This window comes from Heterodontus francisci, chromosome 20, assembly GCF_036365525.1.
Source record: "Heterodontus francisci isolate sHetFra1 chromosome 20, sHetFra1.hap1, whole genome shotgun sequence".
NCBI lineage: Eukaryota > Metazoa > Chordata > Chondrichthyes > Heterodontiformes > Heterodontidae > Heterodontus > Heterodontus francisci.
In genome coordinates, this window is record NC_090390.1 from 36,029,631 (window position 1) to 36,055,022 (window position 25,392).

General features: G+C 40.8%; 1 protein-coding gene across 1 annotated transcript in view; it reads left to right on the forward strand.

Annotated features, from left to right (window-relative positions):
• The window catches only part of LOC137380570 (TBC1 domain family member 12-like), a 154,071-nt gene that overhangs the window by 100,538 nt on the left and 28,141 nt on the right, over positions 1-25,392 (forward strand). The window contains exons 3-4 of the mRNA XM_068052602.1: positions 10,694-10,809; positions 23,941-24,023. Of these exons, the coding sequence (XP_067908703.1) occupies positions 10,694-10,809; positions 23,941-24,023 (199 nt within the window). The remainder of the gene's footprint in view (positions 1-10,693; positions 10,810-23,940; positions 24,024-25,392) is intronic.

Sequence of the window (25,392 nt, forward strand, 5' to 3'; positions counted from 1 at the left end):
GTTGCCTTTTTAACTACCTTATCGACCTGACCTACCTTCAGGGATCTGTGGACATTCACTCCAAGGTCCTTCATGTCCTCTACCCTTCAGTGTTTTCCCATTTCCACTTTCATATGGTCCATTTCCAAATCTTGCCTTCCCTTCCTTGAATTCTTGGCCTTTCCCCACAATCAACCAATATTCACTGTAAGCCCACTGATTCCCACAGCTACCTTGAGTACACTTCCTCACACCCCACTTCCAGTAAGGACTCTATTTCATTTTCCCAGTTTCTCCGTCTCCGTCGCATCTGTTCAGAGGATGCAACCTTCCATACTAGTGCTTCCAATACGTCTTCCTCCTTTTCCCAACTGGGGATTCCCTCCACTATGGTTGACAGGGCCCTCGACAGGGCCTGTTTTACTTCACACACTTCTCTCACCCCCTTCTCCTCCATCCCAGTACCACAGTGGGCTTCCGCTTGACCTCACCTTCCACCCAAACAGCCTCCGTGTTAAGTGGATCATCGTCCGCCATTTCCACCAAATGCATCTTCCCCTCCACTCTCCTTTCGACATTCGGAAGAGACCGTTCTCTCCTCCACACCCTGGTCCACTTCCTGGTCACCCCAGCACCTTTCTAGGCAAGGACAGGAGATGCAACACCTGCCCTTTTACCCTCCTCCCTTCTCGCCATCCCAGGCCCAAGGCACCACTTCCAAGTGAAAGTGATTTACTTGTACTACTTTCAATTTAGTATACTGTATTTGCTGCTCACAGTGTGGTCTCCTTTACACTGAGGAGACAGTGTTCGCTCTGTGGAACACTTGGTCTACAAGCATGATAGAGCTTCCAGTCAGCGAGAGCGCCAGGGCGAGTAGCTCACCTGTCTTTTTAATCACACCTTGCTCCCACTCTGACCTCTCTGTCCTTGGCCCGCTAGAGCAGGGTTGTCCAACCTTTTCGTGTGGGGGGCCACGTTACACGATTTTTGTCTTGCGTAGATAGCCGGTGAGACAATTTTGGAAAGATTAAGGCAATTAAAAATTTATCTTACTATTAATCAAACCAACAGGTGCATTTTTGTGAAGAGGCTTTAAATGAGAAGATTAATTTATTGACCTACATTCTCATTACTGTTGGACACTGACTTAGTGAGATATCTGGCATTTTTTGCTTGCACAAGTAGTCAATGCTTGCCCGCAGATTTGTAGCGATGCGGAGTACTCCGGATAGATGTCCATCTGTCATGAGTGATCTTGACATCTCCGCCCACCCTCCACAAGAACACTTTCTGAACTTCGGACAGCTTCAGGGTTTTCCAGCGGGCTTTTAAAAACAAGTCGAACATGCTGGAAAACCCCAAAGCTGTCTGAAGTTCAGAACCTGCTGTTCCTGCTCTAAGCACCTGTCAGTTGTGAACCTCAGTGCGATGCAATTTTTTTTTTTAAAGCAATTCTGAAAGAAGACGACAGTGGAAAATTTCTCATCTCTGAAATACATCTGCAGGCCGGATCCTGGCCCACGTATATTGGACAGCCCTGTGCTGGAGTGTTTCAACGCAAGCTCAAAGGACAGCACCTTTGTTTTTCTGCTGGGCACTTTACAACCTTCTGGGCTGCACATTGAGTTCAATAATTTTAGAGCATAACTTTGGCTCCAATTTTGTTGTATGTTTCTTTGCTGTTTTTCTCTCTTGCTTCTCTCATTTCCTTCACTTTGTGTTCGGACAGCTGCTATCCTGCCATTCATACCTCCTCTAGACACGTCTTTTTCTTTACTTGTCCCATTACCACTACCTTTTGCCTTGCACCATGAAACCTTTTCTCCTTTATTCTCTCCTGCCCTCCACCCTGTCACAGACCTTTCCTTTTGTTGTTCTTCCATGCACCCCCCTGCCCTTTCATTTAAAACTTATTACATTGCTAACTTTTTCCCCCCGTTCTGATGAAAGGTCACAGACCTGAAATGTTAAGTTTGTTTCTGCATAAACGCTGTCAGACATTTTCTGTTTTAATTTCAGATTTCCAGCATCTGCAGTATTTTGCTTTTGTGTTGTAGGGCATGGTGGTTTTCCAATCACCCCAAAAAGGGGGTGGTGCCATATGTCCTGGAGTGCTGAATGGCAATATTGACAATTTTTTTCCTCCTTTGTAACAATCTGGTGGATCATCTGAGATTCCCACATGGTGTCCAATTTGAAAACCTGTTTTGGATAAATTGATGTTTACATTTTCTTACTTCTAGTCTATGTGTTTTAATGCAAACAGGGTTGATTATAACATGACAAATGTTATAAATTATGCAGAAAGTAGAAATATTTTGTTTGCTGTTATTCTGTGATAGAATCATTGTGCGGGTGGTTCAATTAGCAGGTCATGTTATAGCCTGACCAAGGGCTCCTTGGGTATGTACTTCAGATTGCATTGACTTGGGTGGTGGTGGGCGGAGATGAAAAGTGGAATAAAAACAACCAATTTAAGTATAGCTGTATTTTAATTATGCACATTTTTGGCTATTTCGTGAAGACTTTTTATGGACACTAGATCATACATTTTAGATTGATTTGGAATGAGTCATCCTGTACTAAAATTACCTTTTTCATTTTTGCTGGTTTTTAAGAATACTTGCACTTTTAAAATAATTTTTAAAAAATTTGGTTGTGTCTATTTGTTTTTTCTGTCAGTGACTAAAGTTGGACTCTGTTTCTTTCATCAGGACATTTATGGTTGCAGTCTTACGTCAGTGTCTGCACCTAACCTGTTCAGTACAGGGGTATGAAATTACTACATTTCCTTCCAGTCAATTTTGAAATAATGCATGACATTCCTGTTGACCTGTGTTTGTCTTCCACCTATACATCTCTTTATTTGAGCATGATGAGCACAATTCATATTACTGTACTGACATTAGAACTTCAAAGCACCCATTTGAATGTTATATGGTAATGCATTTGAACTCACTAATTCCCCAAAACCCATTTACCCAGTCATTTATGCACTTTGCATTCATAGCACGATACTAGATAAAATATTCTAATGAGAACTTTTTAAAAAATGTGTTTATAGTTTAACTTCAGGTAGGTCATTGTAACTTAGCCAATGTTTTGAAAGTAACCAAACTAACTGAAAGGTTAATGTTAAAAGATTTGTACTGTGATCCATGTCTATTGCAAGCAGAATTGAAACAACCCAAATTAAATTTCATTTAATGGCCCTTATTTGTGGTATTGGTACCAATATGCTATAGGAAATGTTACACTTAAATCAGTGCACACTGGATGTTCCAATGTCCTCCTTGTGCAATACTGTTGGTTCAGTAACAACTCAAGTTTGGAAGGGTGAAATCTATAAGCTAATTGGACTGGTAGATTTTTTTTTCTTCAGTTTAGTATGAAAATGTCTTCATATACCGTTACAACTTACTAATATCCTAGTGGCAATACTGTGTAGGATCGTCCCGGTCAGTAAGCAGAGTAAGTGGGCTTCCATCCCATCAGTTTGTGCTGGATTTGAACTCTGGTTCCAGAAATGAAAGACTAATGTCTAACCCAGTGTGCTGCCCAGTCCCCACAAGCTGCTGTCAATTGTAACTGCTTAAAACTGCATGACTCGAAATGAATTTTGCCCTGCTTACGACTTTAGCTCGAAACCACACCTGTAAATTAAATTTATCAAAAGCGGTTGAATAATCTAGCCTCTGGACAATCGAGGTAATGTTTCAGCTTGACTACATTACCCCAAAAATCAAAATTTAGTAGCACCTGTGTAACTACAACATTGCAAAGGGGTTACATGTATTCATTCTATGTAACTGTACTACATCTAAAACTTAACTTACAAAAACTGCATTCTCAAAAATAGTGCTGATTAAAATGAAGGACAATTGAATGCCCGATCCCATCACATTTTATGGCAGACCATTTACTATAGCTATTAACTGTGTACAATGGTTCAGGATAAACTATTTTGACAGTTATTTAAAGTAAGCATAATTTATTGTGCAGAAATTTCAAATGCATTCTTAATGTTTTAATATCAAATTCTGTTTTCTAATCCCAATTCCTTTCCTAGGGATTAATGAACTTTGGTCTACCAGTTAATATTAGATTTGATTTTACTGAGTATTAACCCACATAAACTGCTTCTATTTAGAGGTCATCGACTTTATTTTGTCTTGCTTGTGAATTCCAGGTTTGGGATGTTGAAGCACAGAATATTATAAATGTATTTACATTATAAAGCTGCTTTAAATTATACGTGCACATTTAAAATAGAATATACAGGCATTGGAGGTTCCAGGAACATCCCTATATAAATTGTTTTTGCAAGTGTGTATCTTGGCTGATGTCTTTATTGTATAAATACTATATTGTTTAGGCTATATTGGAATTTCTTAGCAAAGGTTACAGGAAAGCACAATAGTTGGCAACTCATGAGCTGAAATTCCATTAGAAAGATATGCCATACAACTGGTTTAGCCATTCTTTGCCAAAACTCGCTGGACCTGGTTATTACTTGAGGTTTGTCCTGGAAAGTAAAACTATCTTCCTCCTTCCACCCTCACTTCCAACATGAGGAACTCGACTTATTTGTCACCTAAGATTTGGACCATTTATTGAAGTTGCCTCTGTCTCTCCCCTCCTTCCCCATGCCCAGCAAACCAGACCTCAGCTAAGATTATTCTTACCGTGACCTTGAACCTGCGTCTTCCTTTTTTCCCCCTCATACCCTCATCTTGTCTACGGCATCCACATCCTACTCTCATGCCCCATTCCCATTAATTTTTCCACCAAGCAGATGTTATAAATGCATCCCTGTCCTGAGGTACGGTCCCCATCCCTTTCAAAAACTCCATATTCACAGGCTTCTTAAAAAAAAAAACCTTCAACCTCTCTCTCCTTGCTGACCATTTCTTCCACCTACAGCCTTTCTTTCCTCACAAACCCTTTAATGTTTTGTCACTTTCCAAATTCGTGCCCATCTTTCATGCCATTCCATGTTTGAATCTCTCTGGTCAGGTTTTCATCCGTACCTCAGCATTGAAATGGTCATCAAAGTTCCAAATGATAGCCTCTGATAGTGACAATGGTGCACTATCCCTCCTCATCCTTCTTGACCTCTTTTTGTAGCCTTTGACATATTCAACCACATTGTCCTCCTTCAACACCTTCTGTTGGCCAGCTCAGTGGGACTGTCCTTGCTTGGTTCCACTCTTAGCTTTCCAATTGTGGCCAGAGTATCTACTGCAGTGGCTTCTTTTCTCACCCTCGCATTGTTAGCCCTAGAGTTAAGGTTCTATACTTAGTCCTGCCTCTTTGTCCAAGCTTTTAGCCACCTCTCCTCATAATTTGCCCCTTTGGCCATGTTGATTTTTATCGAGTTACGCTTCTGTAAAGTGTCATGAAGCATTGTTCTACGTTAAAGGTATTCTATAAATGTACATTGTTGCTTTGTGCCATCTTTGCCAACTTCACAGGCAGATAAAGTCCACTTTTAATCACAAAGACTGGATTTCCCAGATGTTGGATGTTGATGCCAAGTTGCATGTTATACTAATTTCCTTGATGTTCAGGATGATCCTATTAACTCGTAAATTCCAATGGAGAATGAATTGATTAGCATTTGTCTGAACAATTCAGTTTTTGAGTTCAGACATGCCATCTCACTGCACCTGAAATCTTGCCATTATGAAAATAAATGACCTTAATTTCAGTTATTTGTGCAGTCATTTCTTTAGAGACGTTTTTGCATTAAGTAAAATGTTTCAAATGACTAATAGACCACAGATGTTCTTTGAAATACTGAAGTGTCAGCTGTCCAGTTATTGCATTTAGTGATTTCTCTACCCTGAATGGTCTATTGAGCTATATTTAATGGGCTTCATAACAGGGAATATATTTTAGAAAAAAGAGTAATTTTAAAAGCTGTGGTGTTTTCTATTGAATAGAAATGAATAATAAGCACCAGCTGTTGGATGAGCTGACTGGCACCATGTACTGTGTAGCTCCGTTCAGAATTCCATTATATTCACATCAAAGTCGTGCTGGTGTTTCTGTAGTTTTGATTAGTTTTATAATTGCATTATTATTTTAATTATTTACCTGGAATTACTATCAGCTATTTTGTTGAGGAAGAGACTATGTTACTCCTGCATTTCCTTTCAGCCGGCTTGCCTGTTAATTCTCTGAAGGGTTTACATGTTTACAATATTTAAGTGTTAGGCACTAATTTATATTTGTAATCAGTGCACATCTAATTCTAACATTTCTTCTGGTGTATATCGTGAAACTAACCCAAAAAGCATCTTTGTCTGATAGTTCAGTAGAAATGCTCCTAGCTGCTTCATTGGGCACTTCAGATTGGGCATTTTAAACTTTTTTCAGATCAGACCTCTAATGAAAGGGAGGTTCTAATGAAAAGTCCTGAATATTTAAGCAGAACCTTTTAATTACGCCAATTACTGTTGAAGTAATATTTTCTATAGAACACCATTCTTTATAGTCATTCCTTGGTCTCCAGTATAAATGTCATAAACTAACAAGGTAAATGGTAAAGAGCTGAAATTTCATCTTACTTGGGAATATTTATCAAGGGTGAAATGTGAGCCAACAAAATAATGCACAAGCAATGGGTAAGGTACATGCTAATTTGTTTTCCAGGAACTGGTCAAAACGACACCTATTTTACAAGTTTCCATCCAAATAGAGATATGTGCCCCTCCACCATCACCTCTGTAATTGTTAAAATGAAAATATATATATATATATATATATATAGTCTGTTTTCATTTGCTTTGTCTGATTCTTGGGATGAAGGGATTGTCATTTGAAGAGAGATTGAGTAGACTAGGTCTATGTTCCCTAGAATATTGAAGATTGAGAGGTGATTGCGTCGGAGATGGTGAAACTGGGATGAAGTCCTTGCAGGAAACAGGGTGTGAGGAAGTATAGTTAAGGTAGCTGTGAGAGTCGGTGAGTTTATAATGAATATTATGGACACTCTGTCTTGTACTGTAGCTCAGTGTCAGTTCTTCTGGTACAGTACACACTATATAGAAACCGTTTCATTGAAACATATAAAACTCTTAATAGGCTTGGTAGGGTAGATGCTGGGAGGTTGTTTCCTCGGGCTGGGAAATTTACAACTAGGGGTTACAGTCTCAGAATAAGGGTCGTCCATTTAGGACTGAGATGCGAAATATCTTCACTCAAAGGGTTGTGGATTTTTGGAATTCTCTACCCCAGAGGTCTCTGAATGCTCAGACATTGAGTTTATTCAAGATACGGATTTGGATATTAAGGGATATGGGATGGTGTGGGAAGATGGAGTTGAGGTAAAAGTGGTTTGATATTCTGTCATCAATGAAATATTTTGAACAGAAGTATTACTTATATTTATTGACTGTTAGCACCTTTAATATTGCTTCTCTGCCTCCAAATGGAAAGCATTATTGGAGAGTGTGGAAAAATCTACAGATTGGCTCTAGTTCACAATGAAGCAAAAAATACTGTCATTACAGTTGCAGCCACTACTGTATCTCAACCAAGCATGTCATCTTGCAATCTGCACTAACTAATGCCACTGTTTGCAGAGATAAACAGAGTAGGCTCACAATTGCACCTGTTTTGGGGCTAGCATATTGTGCTTGATTGACTACTGTCAGAACAATTATTTTAAAAAGTCGTCTTAGTTGTCCATGGCTGTTGTTTGTGGCAAGTTAGATCTCTTTCCCCTTAGGGATATAAACTGGTTCCGTATCACCTTAAATTCATTTTTTGAACCCCCCCACTGATCTTTTACCCATTTTACCCATTAACAGACTTTCCCAGTTTACTGTGCACAGTCTGTCTCATTGCATTGAAGACAGCCTGGTCTGAATCTAGAATCTTAGCTGTTTTGCATTTCCCTCTTTCAAACAATTTATTGAACTTGATCATATTATGATTGCTATTCGATAAATGTTCATGCACTGCTAGGTTGTTAACTAAATCTGGCTCTTTATTCATTACTAAATCTAGTATGGCCTCTCCTCTTGCTGGTTCTCGGACATTGTTGCAGTAAACTAACCAGAACACATCCTAGAAATAGGTTACCTTTTTGACAGGAGCTAGTCTGCTTATCCCAAGTCATATGAAAGTCAAAATCCTTCATTAAACCCCCTCCGCCTTTATTGCATGTTTATCTGATCTCTGCATTTATATGAACATATGAATTAGGAGCAGGAGTAGGACATTCGGCCCCTCGAGCCTGCTCTGCCATTCAGAAAGTTCATGGCTCAACTGATTATTCCACATTCGCACCTACCCCCGATCTATCTACCTCTGCCTTAAAAATATTCAGACTCTGCTTCCACCGCCTTTTGAGGAAGAGAGTTCCAAAGACTTGCGACCCTCAGAAAAAATTTCTCCTCGTCTGTCTTAAATGAGCGACCACTTATTTTTAAACAGTGACCCCTAGTTCTAGATTCTCCCACAAGGGGAAACATCCTTTCCATATCCACCCTGTCAAGACCCCTCAGGATCTTGTATGTTTCAATCAAGTCGCCTCTTACTCTTCTAAATTCCAGCAGATTCAAGCCTAACTTGTCCAATCTTTCCTTATAAGACAGCCCGCCCATTCCAGGTATTAGTCTATTAGTTTATACGTTCTACCATTTCATTGCTGCTTCCGGGAGCCTATACACAACTCCCGCTACAGTTTTAATTTTCTTTGTTTCTTAATTCTTCCCACAAAGTGCGAAGCTACTTTGTTTTAAAATTATAAAAACAGTGCATCATGTAGACAAAGATTCAGAGGAAATATACCATAGGATGTCAATGATGCACAAATCATGTAAACATTGCTATTACTGGGTAAAAGTCACCATCATTTCACGTGGGGCAAAAAGGTTTCCTCAGGCTCATCTGATGTTCAAGAGGCAACAAATTCTGACAACTGCTTAAAAGATATGCTGAGATAGATTGCATCCTTGGAGGCTAGCTCATTCACCTTGTTTAAGAGAATCACTAACCCCAAATTAGTAACAAAAAACCTCAAAGCTGTTCCTTAATGCTGCCAGGAAAGAGAAGCCCAGACAAGATCAAACAACCTCAAAAGCTCTGTATTTGCAAACAGGTCATCGAAATTTCCCAACTGACTATGTGCAGATCTCTGTTACAAACTATTAGAAAGCCGAAACAAAGATATTTTTAATAATTCAAAATATATCTGGTTTTTGCATTGATTTTACTTGCCTTAATTATGTGGAAGTACTAAATGTAAAATTGGAGCTGTCTTACTTTAGTAATGAACCTCGCCATGACTTGCATTCTAGTCTTGAGAGCAGTCTGCATTTGCAGCAGGCAATATTTCCTAACTTTTTTTTTCAGCTGATGGATATGGCATCCAATAAACCTCATGTCCATCAAGACCACAGGAATGGGGTAATGGTTACAGTTGTTCTGATGTGGCATGGAACTTGTTTATTTTAAACAAATGCAACAGTGTAATTTTCACTTTGTTTGAATATCCTTTCTAAGCTTTTTCTGCAGTATTCCTTTCATTTTAAAAAAAAAGTTAAACTGCCTTGACTGTACAAAATGCCTATCAAATGTATCTCTCTACTAATCTCCGTTCTGTTCTCCCCTTCTCCCCAGGAAGGCTATGCTTGTGCTTTTCCTCCATTAAGTGTATGCTTGCATGTCTTTCCCCATTTGAATATGCTTATGTGTTTCCACTTTTACTACTTTTCCTGTTGACTTATTTTGCTAAAATACATATTGGGTAGTCAAATATTAGTTAAAGTAACCTGTTCAAGGAATGCCCAAAGGGCAAAACAACACTCAGTATTCTGTGTGCAGTTTTCTTAAAAATATAGTTTCAAGCTTAAGGGTTTAAATAGAATCCCTAATGTGCAAAAACTGCCTTATTCTCATATCTATCCAATTTGAAATGTTGTGCCTAAAACTAAAATTGAATTACACAATAATTTGAATTAACGACATTAATACGCCAAAGTGTAAGTGCTTAAACACTTAAATTAGAATAAGCAAGCTTGAATTTACAGGATTAGCCCTAGTGTGCATTTGCAATTATACAGAAAATTGGAGAAGAGCAAAATATTTTATGAAGCATACTGAATAGATGGGATTATTTTCTGTTTTGAATTATCACCCAAAAAGAACAAAAAATGACTTATCTGTTAAAATGCCCCAAAGACAGCAACATTATACTTAGCATGCTCTAGTGACAATCCAAAATGCAATTGCGCTATAATCAGGGAATTGAGCCTGACTTAGTTATACTCCTCGACAAAGTATTTGCCATAATTACTGCAGAAAATTGGTGGGGGAGAGGGGCTGCTGATGAGTTATCTTAGTTTATATTCTGGAATAACATAGAAATAATTGCTGTGCTGCCTTAAATTGGATATTTTGCACTTGAATATGAATCTACATTAATGAATGCATCTTGACCATTAATTTGAAGGACATGTTTTATAAGGAAATAGTAACAATATATCCTGCTATTCAAAATAAGGTGCCTTAAAACAAAATTACAGAAACGTTTACTTCCTTTGTGACTATCAGAAATTACTGTTTGAATTTTTCTGAGTTCATTGGTTTTTGTTTCCTTTGGTTTAAAGGTGGGGGAAGGGGAGCAAGCTTTTTGATACACTTGTATTGTTAAAGGTATGTTTGCAATGTGTTGACTTCTTCTTTCTGCTGAAAATAGGAATATGAAGCCCGAACTGGCCGAATGACCAAAACCCCACTCCAGTCTGCACGGCGACGAAACCTTGAATTTGAGCCACTGTCCACTACAGCGCTGATCCTAGAGGATCGGCCAGCGTAAGTAAAGTTTCTTATACAGTCCTCAAAGATGATTGGTACAATTCACGGTTAGAGTCTTGTTTTCTTTGAAGGTTGTCACACACTGCACTCATTACCATGCATAGTAGAATTTTAGTCTCTAATTCTGTTACACTTGCGTCTACGTTTACAAGAATATATTTGTGGGAGAAGATATCAACTCTAGCAAATCTCAAAATTATCGCTACTATGAAAATTTGACTAGCATTTAAGCCAGATTCTATTCAATAGTTATACATAAGAGCATGCTTCATTAATTAGTTGGTTAATGGAACGCACATTTTAATGTCCATCACTTTTGGGTTTTTTTTTTTTTACACTGCACTGACCTCTGACCAACAAGCAGGCCGAACCTCATTCCTAACAGCTTTGCTATGCTCTCTAAGAACCTCCCTACAGCCCTGCACAATCTTACATTTTTGGAAAGTCTTCACAGTTTTTCGTCTCAAGCTCCTGAGGCCTTCCTCTAATCTTTCACCTTCTGTCTATCTTTGCACAATACTCAGTCTGAAATACCTGCTTCTACAGTGAACGTAATGTCACATGATCTGAACAGTCATAACAGACAAACCATTTGCATAAATTGTCTCAAAAGTACAATTCCACTGTACAAACATGCCTTGGTAATTGGGCCACAAATAATATGGAAATTTAGTCTTGTTTTGGTTGCGTACAATTTTAAAGGACTCCCTCAAAATCCATGCTGTACTGGATTTTTGATCAAGAATTAATTAAAATAAAGGTGCTCTTTTATAACAGGTTGTTTAAAATGCTGGCATTGAGGTACCTATAGCCTGCCAATGCTTTGACTACTCTAATGTAAGTTGAACTATTATATTATAAAAGTATTGAACTATCTCTTGCTGTCAGCTGCTATTATAAATTTAATCTCGGAAATGTGATGGATATGTAATGAGACAATGCAGCTTTATTACTATATCTGTTTAACCAAACTTGATGCTTTCAGAGAAACATGTGTTCTTGAGCTCCATAGCCTCAGTTTCTCAGTGTTCTTTTTCATTCTGACCAAGTCAGAAGGAAGAAACTCCATAACAAATACCAATGTTAAATTTTTTCCGTGAAGGGGGATTTACGGAACTGAAAGACATTGCTGGTGTAGAATTATTTAAATGAAGGAAGTCTGAAGCTTGGAAGAGTAAATTAACCTATTGTGGATTGTTTCTATATTCTGCTGTATATTATTTCCACAATAACTTTGTTTTTGTAAATTGTTGAATTGCTAATAAATTTGATTTTAGTCCACACAAAGTCGGTCCAGTGTTTGATATTTTCTACCTTCTAACCTGCTAATGCTGTGAAAATGCTATAAAAATGCTAGAGCACAGCTTTGCTGTTAAATAGGGTCACTGCTAACCTTGAGTAATACAGCCTATCATGTAGACTAAAATAAAAGCAAAATACTGCAGATGCTGGAAATCTGAAATAAAAACAAGAAATGTTGGAAATACTCAGGTCTGGTAGCATCTGTGGAGAGAGAAGCAGAGTTAATGTTTCAGGTCAGTGACCCTTCTTCAGAAATGTAAAAGATTTTAAGCAGGTAAAGTGGGGGGTGGGGCAAGAGATAACAAAAGAGGTGTTGAAAGGGCAAGGTCACAGAGAATAACTGACCAGAAGGTCATGGAACAAAGGCAAACGGTATATTAATGGTGTGCTGAAAGACAAAGCGTTAGTACAGAGAGGGTATGAATAGACTGTAAAGCACAAAGCACTCCAAGCACAAAAAAATTTAAATACAGAAACAGTGGATAGGCACAGTAGAAACAAACTAAACACACTAAAAAACCGAAAATAAAATAACCAAATAAATAAAAAATAAAAAATAACAACATAAAGGGGGGTGGGGGGGGGGGGCCGTCATGATCTGAAATTATTGAATTTAATGTTCAGTCCGGCAGGCTGTAGCATGCCTAATCGGTAAATGACATGCTGTTCTTCGAGCTTACGTTGATCGCTGGGTCCATGCAGAGGACAGAGATGTGAGCAGGGGGAACGGGTGTTGAAATGGCCAACAACCAGAAGGTCGGGGTCATGCTTACGGACTGAGCGGAGGTGTTCAGCAAAGCGGTCACCCAATCTGTGTTTGGTCTCCCCAATGTAGAGGAGACCACATTGTGAGCAGCGAAATACAGTATACTACGTTGAAAGAAGAACAAGTAAATCGCTGCTTCAGCTGAAAGGAGTGTTTGGGGCTTTAGGTAGTGAGGAGAGAGGAGGTAAATGGGCAGGTATTACACCTCCTGCGATTGCAGGGGAAGGTGCCGTGGGAAGGGGATGAGGTTTAGTTTTGTTTAGTTTAGTTTAGAGATACAGCACTGAAACAGGCCCTTCGGCCCACCGAGTCTGTGCCGACCATCAACCACCCATTTATACTAATCCTACACTAATCCCATATTCCTACCACATCCCCACCTGTCCCTGTATTTCCCTACCACCTACCTATACTAGGGGCAATTTATAATGGCCAATTAACCTATCAACCTGCAAGTCTTTGGCATGTGGGAGGAAACCCACGCAGACACAGGGAGAACTTGCAAACTCCACACAGGCAGTACCCAGAATTGAACCCGGGTCGCTGGAGCTGTGAGGCTGCAGTGCTAACCACTGTGCCACTGTGCCTAATGGAGGAGTGGACTTGGGTGTCACGGAGGGAACGATCCCTTCGGAATGATGATGGGAAGGGAGGGGAAGATGCGTTTGGTAGTGGCATCATGCTGGATGTGGCGGAGGATGATCCTTTGGATGTGGAGGCTGGTGGGGTGGAAAATGAGGACAAGTGGAACCCTGTCGCGGTTCTGGGAGGGATGGGAAAGGGGTGAGGGTAGAAGTGCGGGAAATGGGCCGGACACGGTTGAGGGCCCTGTCGACCACAGTGGGGTGGGGGTGGGGAGTCCTCGGCTGAGGAAAAAGGGAGACATATCAAGCACTGTCATGGATGGTAGCATCATCAGAGCTGATGCGTCGGAGACGGAGAAACTGGGAGAATGGAATGGAGTCCTTATAGGAGGCAAGGTGTGAAGAAGTGTAGTGGAGGTAGCTGTGGGAGTCGGTGGGCTTATAATGAATATTAGTAGACAATCATGTAGACTATTAGATCACAAAGGACATGGCCGCTTACTATTAAAAAGGAGTACTTTTTGAAAGCCCCAACAGTACAGGCTAGTTTAACTTTGATTTAAAAAGAGTTTGTACCTGTGCATTCACTGTGGGAACCTGAATAAAATGACATGCATTACTGATAATTCTGTCACGAAGGCTTAATACACAATCCCATCAGCCAGTAAAACTTGCCACCTTGTGCCTTTTGAAGCGCAAAGGAAAAAATGTTCCTTTGTTGAATTGATTGGGAGATTTTCATCTGCATTCATCAAATAGAGAGAGTTTTATTTTGCTTGAATGCCAGCTCATGGATTAGCAGTCTGTCACTTAAGTCATCTTGTTCTATGGCATGGGGCTTTCAGAAGGGCAGGGGAAAAAAGGAAACAAAGTTGTCTACACACTTCCAAGGATGTATGTTCATATTTTCTTCTTTTATCGCACTCGCTCACTGGCCCAGATTTTGCAGCCAGTGGCAAAGCAAAGGCGCTCATCGTTGACCCCTGTGAAAGCTTCACACAAAGATCTAGCGATTTCGGTAGCATGGTTTTATTCCTTCCCAATGGAAGTTTAAATCTAGTGCCAAGCCAAGGGGATATCTTGGTGTGCAACAGCAGTGATGGCTGCTCACCTGCTGATAATCAGATTGAAGTATTCTGTCAGCAAACCAGGAAGGTAAAAGCATATAATTACCTTCATCTTTATTTTATATTTTCAGATAGTGAAATAAATAATTGGATTAAGATGGAAGCTAAAATAAAGATAAACTTTTGGAGAAAAAATCTTTTTAAAGAATTTGTGGGACTTATCACTGTGGAGAAATTTGGCATTCCACAAATATAAAGTTAGCTTTTCAGGACCAGTGAGGGTGATTAGCAGTAATTATAAAGTTGGTATGCAATTAAAACCTCAGTTGTACCTCATTCAACAAGGTGTAACTTTTTCAAAGGTTTTTATAATGAGACTAACCATAAGCCTGGAAGTTCTCGTCAGTTCAGTTGATTTCCGTTGAATGCAGTGTGGGGGTAGCTCAACAGTGTACCTTCTGGAGAAGCGTAAAGTCACTGGCAGCAATTCCTAGATTTCCACAAAACTCTGCCATGTGGACTCAAAGTTTATCAGTTTTAATGGAACAATAATAGCAAACATTGGTAGTTTCAACGTCATTACCAAAGCAAAAAGTGTCCAATAAATTTGTTGCTGCAGCAACTGAATTTCTTTTTGAAATTTACAAAATCTAGATCTACTTTCATTACAAAATACATTCAGCTGTGGTCTTATTGATGCACATCTTTCCCAAGCCCCAAACTGGTTGAAATTTGGGTCTGGCTGCAGGTGTGCAGTGAAGTAATAGTAGTAAGCCCTATTGTATGTAATGAGGTTGTCTGATAGCTACAGTATTGGAGCCTTAGATTCCCAATTAGTATTTGCATTTTTAGTGTCAGCCAGGACAGGGAAAATGGTTCTGCTTGTTCAGCTTAAATGCACCTCCTCACAGGCTGGTTGAAAACCTTTGACTGACTATAGTGAAGTGCATAGTCTTGGGGAAAATTAACATTAAGCATGGAATACAGAAAGTCCATTTGGCTCATCAAACCGCCTTGATGGATTCAGAATTCGGACAATTCAGATTTTCTTCTGGCTGCTGAATTCGCCAGAAAATCTATTAATATTTATATTATTCAACCTTCTCAGTTTGCTTTCTCCAAATGACCTTTCCCATGATCTTGGCAATGGAAAATCGTACATTACAGTTATCGCTATAAACCTTCAATCCCATTCCTAACCAAATATTCAATTTTTTTGAGAAATTTATCAGTGCAACATTAACTCTTTCCATTTGATTTGCACTTATTCCACACACCCACATATCCATGAGGTAAGAATTCTCTTGTCCCACGTGTTTACGGCTTTTTAGTTTTATACTTGTCTCCTCTAGTCTTGCATTGACAATGCAAGCCAAGGAACTCACTTGTATCTCTATCATGGTTTGCATCATTTTTAATAATTATGTTCCTAATTAATCATATTTCCTCCAAAGATAAGCATTAGAGCATTGTTTTTCCTCTTTGCAGCTGTCCTTAAGCCATGAATTCACTCTCCTACTCTGGACCCTCTCCAGTGCATCATTGTTTTGACAAGGAGCCCAAAACTGCACAGTATTTTACACGTGGCCTCAAAGATATTTGCGAGATTAACTAAACATTGAGATGTATCACAGTACTACATTAACAGGATGCACTGAGTTAGTAACCAATATTACCCTCATTTTATCGTTGCTAATAGGCATCCTTTGATTATGTACAATGTGTTCTGTTTTGATGTGCATTACTTCACATTATCATTAAAATACATAATTTAATAAATTGACTTAATTGGTCCAGATCCTAACCCTCTACTTCACCTGTAAGCTCCAGGTAGGCTAGGTTCATATGTGGATGTATTTTAGTGGGGGTATTATCCAATTTGGAAATAGCAAAATATTCCTTGTATGGGCATCATGACAATTCATTGCCCACACTACTTGAGAGCCAACTGTGCAACAGCCCCAACAAACAAATTTCTCTGCAGCACCTGTGGAAGAGCCTGTCACTCCAGAATTGGCCTTTATAGCCACTCCAGGCGCTGCTTCACAAACCACTGACCACCTCCAGGCGCGTATCCATTGTCTCTCGAGATAAGGAGGCCCAAAAGAAAAGAAAGAACTACTACATGCCTGAAAAATAAATTGATTTTTTTTCAAATGCCAAGCTTACACATAAATGGGCCTAAGCAATCTTCTCTTTCCCGCCTTCCCCGCCCCCAACCCCAGCAAAGATGATAAAGCACTCTGCCTCTGAACATCCTGCACTTCAGATAGATTACCCCCCCCATGCCCAAACTTCATTCCTGTCAGCTGATGAACAGCCCTGTATTGCGTTGAGCCGCCAACAAGATTGGTTTCAGTGCACATTGGGCCTGAATGAATGCCCAGCTGATTCCAGACATTCAGAAGCCTCCCAACATTCACCCACAGATCCAATGCACACTGGTTTCCAATTTGTATCTCTAATAAGGATACGGTTCCTAGGAACCATTACAACAGTGCTCCAGTGCATTTGCAAAGAAATAGCTTTCTTTAAAACGCTCGTGGAACTACCATATGGGACAGTCATTCCCTTCCCTTAGCAACCAACATGTTCAATTAATGCGTACATTGTTCTGGTTCTCTTGAAACTGTGTTTTAAATATGCGTTTAAATGTATTTTAGATCTAGCCACAAAATAAGGGAAGAACTTCCGTTTATATAGCCTTTCACAACCTTAGGAAGTCCCAAAGCAGTTGACAACTAATGAAGTACTTTGAAGTATAGTCACTGTTGTGATGTAGGAAATATAGCAGCCAATTGGTGCATAAGGTTTCACAAAAGCAAAGTGATGATGACCAGACAATCTTTTTTAATAACATTGGTTGTGAGGGTAAATGTTGGCCAAGACAGCAGGGATAGGTCCCCCGCTGCTTTTCAAAATAGTGCCATGGGATCTTTATGCCCACCTGAGAGGGCATGTGGGACCTCCTCATCCGAAAGATGGCGCCTCCAGCTGTGCAGCACTCCCTCAGTGTTACGCTGGAGTGTCATCCTGGAGTTTTGTACCCCAGTCTCTGGAGAGGGACTTGAACCCAGAACCTTTCAACAGTGCTATCACTGAGCCATAGCTGACACCTGGGTACATATCTGATCTACTGGAGGTGGCATCCATTGCACCAACTCAGATGAGGTAGGCAAGTAGAGCACTGCTTGCTTTTTACAGTTAGCTCAGACAACAAACAAGCAAATCCCATTGTATTATTTTTAAAACTTGATGTATACTTCTGAATTTTTCATCTTGTGTCAAAACTTGTGACATCCGTATAACAAGCTTTTGAGTGGAAGCAGATTAGTGTGTAATGTACCAGTTCGACCTTTTTGACAAAAAAAAAAGTTTAAGGGGTTATTTTGCATCTTAATTTCGGTGCTACCTTCACCGTAGGCTTTTCTGTAATTTTCTTCAATGTGAAAATAATTTAATTAGGTTATCTTTTTCCTTCTTGCACTTTTGAAGAAGGCTTTTATACTGCAGGTACAGGAGAAGATGCTTGCATTGTATTTTGGATATCAATAAAGGAAAGCAAAAAGCTCCTTATTTTATTTTTTTTTATTTGGAGATACAGCACTGAAACAGGCCCTTCGGCCCACCGAGTCTGTGCCGACCATCAACCACCCATTTATACTAATCCTACACTAATCCCATATTCCTACCACATCCCCACCTGTCCCTATATTTCCCTACCACATACCTATACTAGGGGCAATTTATAATGGCCAATTTTACCTATCAACCTGCAAGTCTTTGGCATGTGGGAGGAAACCAGAGCACCCGGAGAAAACCCACGCAGACACGGGGAGAACTTGCAAACTTCACACAGGCAGTACCCAGAATTAAACCCGGGTCGCTGGAGCTGTGAGGCTGCGGTGCTAACCACTGTGCCGCCCCAAATTCTAATTCTTAACAAATGTCATTTTTAACTAGCAACATGAATTTTGTTCAATAAAGCCTAATTCTGTAGTTCATATTCACATCAGTAAATATCTTACCATTTTATTAAGAACTGGATTTTCTCGTATCTAGCATTGAATTCATCTTGAGTGTTTTGTTTGTACAGCAGTCATCCTGCATGTATTTTAATTTCAGAACTTCCAAAAAAAATTATGAACTCCAAAAGGCAGTGGAACCTTTTTAATTTGCTGGTCGGGTTTGTGATGAGCTGATTATTTACGTTTATTGGGGTTCTAGGGCCGCCAACTCTGCAGCAGCAGCAACAGACTCAGACTGGGCTCACTGGGTTTGATGAGGCCAGCTGCTGGGAAAATCTGCTAAGGCTGTGTGTGAGCTTTAGTGAATCTGGGGAACTTATTCTGGGATTGCTACTGGCTGTGCAAGATCTGCTTGCTAGGAACTGGTAGCCTAAGCACTTGATGTGCAATTTAAAAGCAGCTTCTAAATCAATACTGAACAAAAATAAATGAGAAGAACACACTTTTTAAGGAGGTAAAGCAATGATGCAAAAAAGAGAATTGCAGATATAGTATATAAAAAAAAAATCAGTGGATTACACATAGGCAGAACAAATACTAATTTTGTCTAGCTGTAGTGCTTTAAAACTCCTTTCCCCCACAGTAATCATTATTTGACATTGAGAGTGCATTCCTGGGTGTATACAGACATTCAGTCTTTTAATAGAGTGTGCTACAAAAGTAATAATTTAAAAAGAAAATCTGCATTACTTTTGTAGTTGACTTCACTTAAAGATTTGTTGAGAATGTACTGCCTATTTGAGAACTTTTCAAACAGGAAAAAAATACCCATGTTCAAGCACTGAATGGAAGAAGATAAATTAAAAGTGTTGTGGCGAAGTATGTTGTTTTGAAGTCAGTAAGTTGTACTGTGTGTTTTTATATTTTTTTGCAGGCTAACAAATTGAGGCAGGGCAGCTATAAACAAAGGAATTTAGGACATTCTGACCAGGTGCAGTTATGTGAATCTAGCTCAGTTGTATACAAAATAATGCAAAATTATGTATTGTGGAATTCTATTATATTTCATGATGTTGCCACCTGTGGGAATTCCAAAACTAGAGGTCAGAAATATAGGACTGTCACTAATAAATTCAATAAGGACTGCCAGAGACACCTCTTTACTCAGAGTGGTAAGAATGTGGAACTCACTACCACATGGAGTAGTTGAGATGAATGGTATAGATGTATTTAAGGGGGACCTAAGTAAGTACATAAGGGAAAAAGGAATTTGAATGATATGTAGATATGGTGCGATAAAGTAGTGGGGAGGAGGCTCATTGAAGCATCAGCACTGGCACAGATCAGTTGGGTCAAATGGCCTATATCTGTGCTGTAAATTCCATAATATGGAAGAAAAATTGACGGAATTTTGGAATTCATAATTTAGGTAGGACTTCTACCCAAAGAAACTAATGTCACGCTTACAGGCGGAGTCGTTAACAAGGATAAACATGGCTCTATACACTCGGCCAGTAGTTGCCTGGGCCATTCCAGTTGTGTTGATGCACTGCCCAAGCAGTTCATGGTCCACCACCAGGTGCTGCCAGATTGTCGCTGATATGGTGGTTTTGTTATCTGATGAATAGAATGGCCGACTGACCAGATCATGCAGTAATTGGAGACCAAACCCGTGACCCCACCACCTCGAAGGACAAAGGCCACAAGTATATGGGAACCCATTACCCCAAAGTTCCCCTCTAAGGCTGGGATTTTACCATGCCTACCCCCCCCCCCCAAATGTGGAATCGGGGAGAGGGGTATAGAGAAGCGTGGCGGGGGAGGCGGCGGGACGGAGGTCCCTTCGCCTCCACATTCCCCAGCGATCTTTCCAGGGGCAGGATAGGCCAATTAAGAGCTGCTTCCCACTGTAACTGGGATCTTACCAGCGGTGGGGGAAGGACGTCTTGTGAAATGAGGCGCCCTCCCTGCGGGGGGTGGGGTTGGTTCCTTCCTTCGTGGGCAATTTGTGGCCCACAGAGAACCCCTCATTGGGAACCAATTCACCCCCTGGGACCCCCCGCCCCCCCGGACTGCAAGACCAGCCCCACCCCCCCGCCAGGGCCTTCTAGACTGGCCCTGGCGACCCCGCCTTACCTACCGCTTCAGGGTTCCAGTGCTGAGCCTGGGTCTGAGGCCTCTGCAGTACCGGCAGTGGCCACTGCTGCTGGCCTTGTGATTGGCCGGCAACTCTTGGAGGCGAGATCCCTGTCCCTTTAAAATACTTCTTAAAACTTTGACAAAATAAAGACTGCTGGATCGCTCCAGAGATGGGGGGCCGGGGAGAGAAAAAAGGCACAGGCGGGGTTCCCCCGCCCTTTGGGCGCAGTGCCGGGAGCCCTGCCTCTAGCACAAAAATCCATCCCCAAATCTCTCACCATCTTTTCATGGACATATATCGTCATTCCTCCACGGTTGCTGACTCAAAATCCTGGTACTCTGTACCGAAAAGCACTGTGGGAGCACCTTCATCTCACAGACTGAGTGCTTCAAGAAGTAGACCCACCGAGGGCCACCAGGATGGGCAATAAATGCCGATCTTGCCAGCAGTGCCGAACTCCTAAGAATACATTTTTAAAAAAACTGCCAGTGGCTGACTTCATTGGCCAAGAAGCTGGAAGATAACACCGTCAAACCCAGCTCAGTTTTGTTATCTATGTACAGCCCAACAGTACCTTTTGTGAAGGACATCAAGCTTATCTCAAGGAGCAGCAACAACCAGGCAAACGGTTAACAAAACCACAGAAATTTATGAAAGTGTGTGAAACTGTTTAATTCAAATATTTAAAACCAACCAAGGATGTTTATTTGTACAGCATGTGGAGCTAACGGAAGAAATATTGCTTACCCTGTTCTGGGAGGTAGGGAAAGAACCTGATGTGTGCATGGTACATATTTAAACCATTAATATCGTGTAGCCTTGCAGCTTTGAAATCCTGTGGAAATGAGCCCTATTACAAAAATGCTAGAGTTTGAAATGCTGACTGAAAATACAGCTCAATAAATTAAGTTTCATCTCACACCATACCTTTTACATTGTGTTGTGGCACATCGCCAGGAAAGGGAACAATATCCATGTACTTAAGGTATTGGATGAGCACCATAGAAGCCCTGTTCAAATGGCAGATAATGGAATCTATACGAAATATACAAAAGTAGGTATGGGAAGGATCAATTGATAAAACCGACCTAAATTGCCCATTTCTGTTAGATGCCAGGACCTAGAATGTGGTTTGATTGGGAGATTTGCCATTGGTTCGTTGTCCCCAGCTCTATTGTGAAGTTACATGGAAACAAAATTATAATGTTTTTATCCAATTTTATGGAATTATTGCCTAAGTGAGATTGCCATGCCAAATGAATGCAGTTCCATGCTGAGGACTTGCTGAGCTGAAATGTCTTCCCTATGGTACCTAACCAGTTGGCAGAGAGGGGAAACGTTTGTCCTTTCAATTTGAGCCAAGAGTATAGGGAGGCACATTTGCCATATGCAAATGTGTTCTAATGAATGTGCTTGACTATTTAATAGGATCTAGTGACTTCATCCAAATCTGAAACACAAACATTAAATCAAAATAAATTGATATCCCAATCATGGGCATAACCTGGTAAAGGAAAGCACAAGCACCTTTAGTCTGAAGGTTGAAAGTTGGTGGATACTAATTGATCTGACAATCAAATTGATTCTTACTGAATCATATTGTCCATGTTTAACTACTTTATGGGTTATTAATGTCCATAGCATAGCAATGGAATAATTGGGTGAAAGTGACATGTACCATTTTAAGAAGTCAGTTTGAGAGTATATGAATAATGGATTAGAGATTGTGCTAGTTGGAAAATAGTGTGAGCATTTAGGTTTCAAAATTACCAATTAAGCTAAGTTTTCACCAATTAAATTCCGGGACTTATGATGTTTCTTTCTTAAAAATAAACTGACAGGCATTGGTTTTGAGATTATAGCTTAGACAGTGAAGAGGATAGCTGTAGACTCCAGAAAGATATAATTGGTTTGGTTGAGTGGGTGGAAAAGTGGCAAATGGAATTCAATCCAGGTAAGTGTGAGGTAATGCATTTGGGAAGGGCAAATAAAGCAAGGGAATGCACAATAAACAGGAGGATATTGAGAGAGGTAGAAGATGTGAGAGACGTTGGGAGTGCATGTCCACAGCTCCCCGAAGGTGTCAAGACAGGTCGACAGAGTGGTGAAGAAGGCATATGGAATGTTTTCCTTTATTGGCCGAGGTATAGAATTCAAAAGCAGGGATGTAATGCTGGAACTGTATAAAACACTGGTTAGGCTGAGGGGTGACTTGAGTATACAAAATTATGAGGGGCCTAGATAGAGTAGATAGGAAGAACCTGTTACTCCTAGCGGAGAGGTCAATTACCAAGGGGCCCAGATTTAAGGTGATTGGTAGAAGGATTAGAGGGGACATGAGGAAAAACGTTTTCACCCAGAGGGTGGTGGGTGTCTGGAATTCACCGCCGTGAATGGTGGTGGAGGCAGAAGCCCTCAATTCTTATAAAAGGCACCTGGACATGCGCCTGAAGTGCTGTAGCCGGCAAGGCTATGGACCAGGTGCTGGAAGGTGGGATTAGATTGGGTGGCTAGTTTTTTTGGCTGGCGCGGACACGACGGGCTGAATTGCCTCCTGCTGTGCCGTAATTTTTCTATGCTTCTAGATTTTCACTGATGGTAACCACCACCATTAAAGCAACACTGATCAGAAAATCTCGGCATAATTTTAAGAGGATAATCTGATTTCTTTACTGATTAGTGATAAAGCAGCAAACACAGTACATTTTAGAAATAAATTTAGTCAATTCAAGCATGCGGACCCCAGTACCCCTCAAATTTATTCTACCAAATTTGCTAATAAACCACCTTTAATTTCATTTTAATATAAAATTCAAAACTCGAAGTGCACTTCATGTCTCTATGTTCTTATCCAGGTCTGTACCCCAGATAATTAAAAATAGTGTTTGAACACACTGTGCCACCATTTAACTGACTATTTGGAGAGCTGTTTGACCCCACTTCCCAGCTACTATACATAATGACAACAAAAACATATATTTCTTAAAACACTTTTTCCTCCCATAAAACAGTCCGTGGGTTTGGCAGAGGCACTGTCCCAGTAAATGTTTATCTAACTTACCCTTCTAGCATGTGGAGGAGCAGCAAGGTTTTTATTTTGAGGCCAATTGTTTTTTTTAAAAGTCACCTCGTGGATAAGTGTTGAATAGCAGGGAGATGAAACTGTAAATAGGTAATGTTGAAGTTTCAGTTCTGTAAATGGAGGAAATTGCTGTATGTTTACATGTGGACAGCTTTTCATTTTAGCATTTGATGTTGAAGTTTTCACTCCTGTATTTACACACACACTCTCTTTTTGCAGCCATTTGCCTGCAAAGTCTGCGGAGGAGGCCCAACGGCATAAGCAGGAATATGATGAGATGGTAGCAGAGGCAAGGAAACGAGGTGCTCCAGTTTATTATTTTACTGAGAAAGATGTAATGACATATGTGAAATAATCTGAGATTTGCTCTCTGGCATGAAACACAATACCGTATAACAGTATTCTTATGATCGTGTTAGTTACAAAATTAACCTATTTGCACGTTTTGTTTGTCATCTTAGGACTTCTAATCAGCAAACATTTGCAGCCAATAAAAATGGCTGGGTTTTGTTAATTTTGTCTTTGTGCAGAATGACTGAATACATAAATTGAGTCATCACAAAGGCTGCGTTTGCTGACAACGCAACCACTGGGTGGTGTAGTACTTGCACATGCGCCAATGCAGGCTCTTCAACTAGAACGTCAGTGTCTGCTGCGTTCAGGCAGCTGCCAGGGTTAAATATGGCGCTGCTCAATTTATCAGGGGAAATGCTTATGGCTAAATCGTTCTAGCAAACTAACCTTACATTAAGTTGGATGGAAGCCCAGAAATATGCTACTATGTAGTTATAGGATGCTAACTGTAATCCTCAGATCCATTTAATATTCCAGTAATCCTATTAAATACAAAACAAATTTTATGGTTGAATTTCCTTGGGAAGGTAGTGAATTGGCACGCCGATCAATGGAGAAGAAAATCAGGCGGACTACAAAATGTGCTGCCAATTCGTTATGTGATTCGTTTATATGACTGACCAGGACTGATTTCACCCGAACATAGCTACTGGCTCCCATCCCACTGGCTGCTCATCCCCCTCGGCAACTCGCTTTCTCCCCCTCCTCCCCACTGGCCACTCCCACCACCCCAGCCGCTCGCTCCAGACTTCGCTGCTCCCCCTCACTTCCCTGGCCGATTGTTCCCCACTCGCACCACCCCACTCTGTGGCCGCTCGCTCCCCGTTTCTCCCCCAGCCACTAGCTCAAGGCCGCGCCACTTCCCTCCTCTCAGCCACTTGCTCCCACGTTTGATCAGTCTCCACGTGCCGCCCGAAGAAGCAAGACAGACCGCAAGGGGTAGCGGGGCGTCGTAGGAGCGAGTGGCTGAGTGGAGGGAAGCAGCATGACGTAGAGCTAGCGGCTGGAGAGTGAGTGACACAACGCAAGGAACAGTCGACCAGGGGAGTGGGGGAGAGCAGCGAGGTCTGGAGCGAGCGGAGGAATCGTCGAGGTCTTGAACGAGTTGCCAAGGGCGGGTGGGGGAGAGCTCCAGCCTCAAAGTCTCCCATTCAGCCACTTCCTCCAGCCGAGTGTGGGGGGCTGGATACCTGATGACGCTTTATCGCGCATGCGCTAAGATGGACCTGGCGCGGATACGCGATGACTTTGGCGCTACGCGATGACGTCATCCTGTACATGTGCTACTTAGTCCTGGCATGTGCGCAGCTTGGTGCA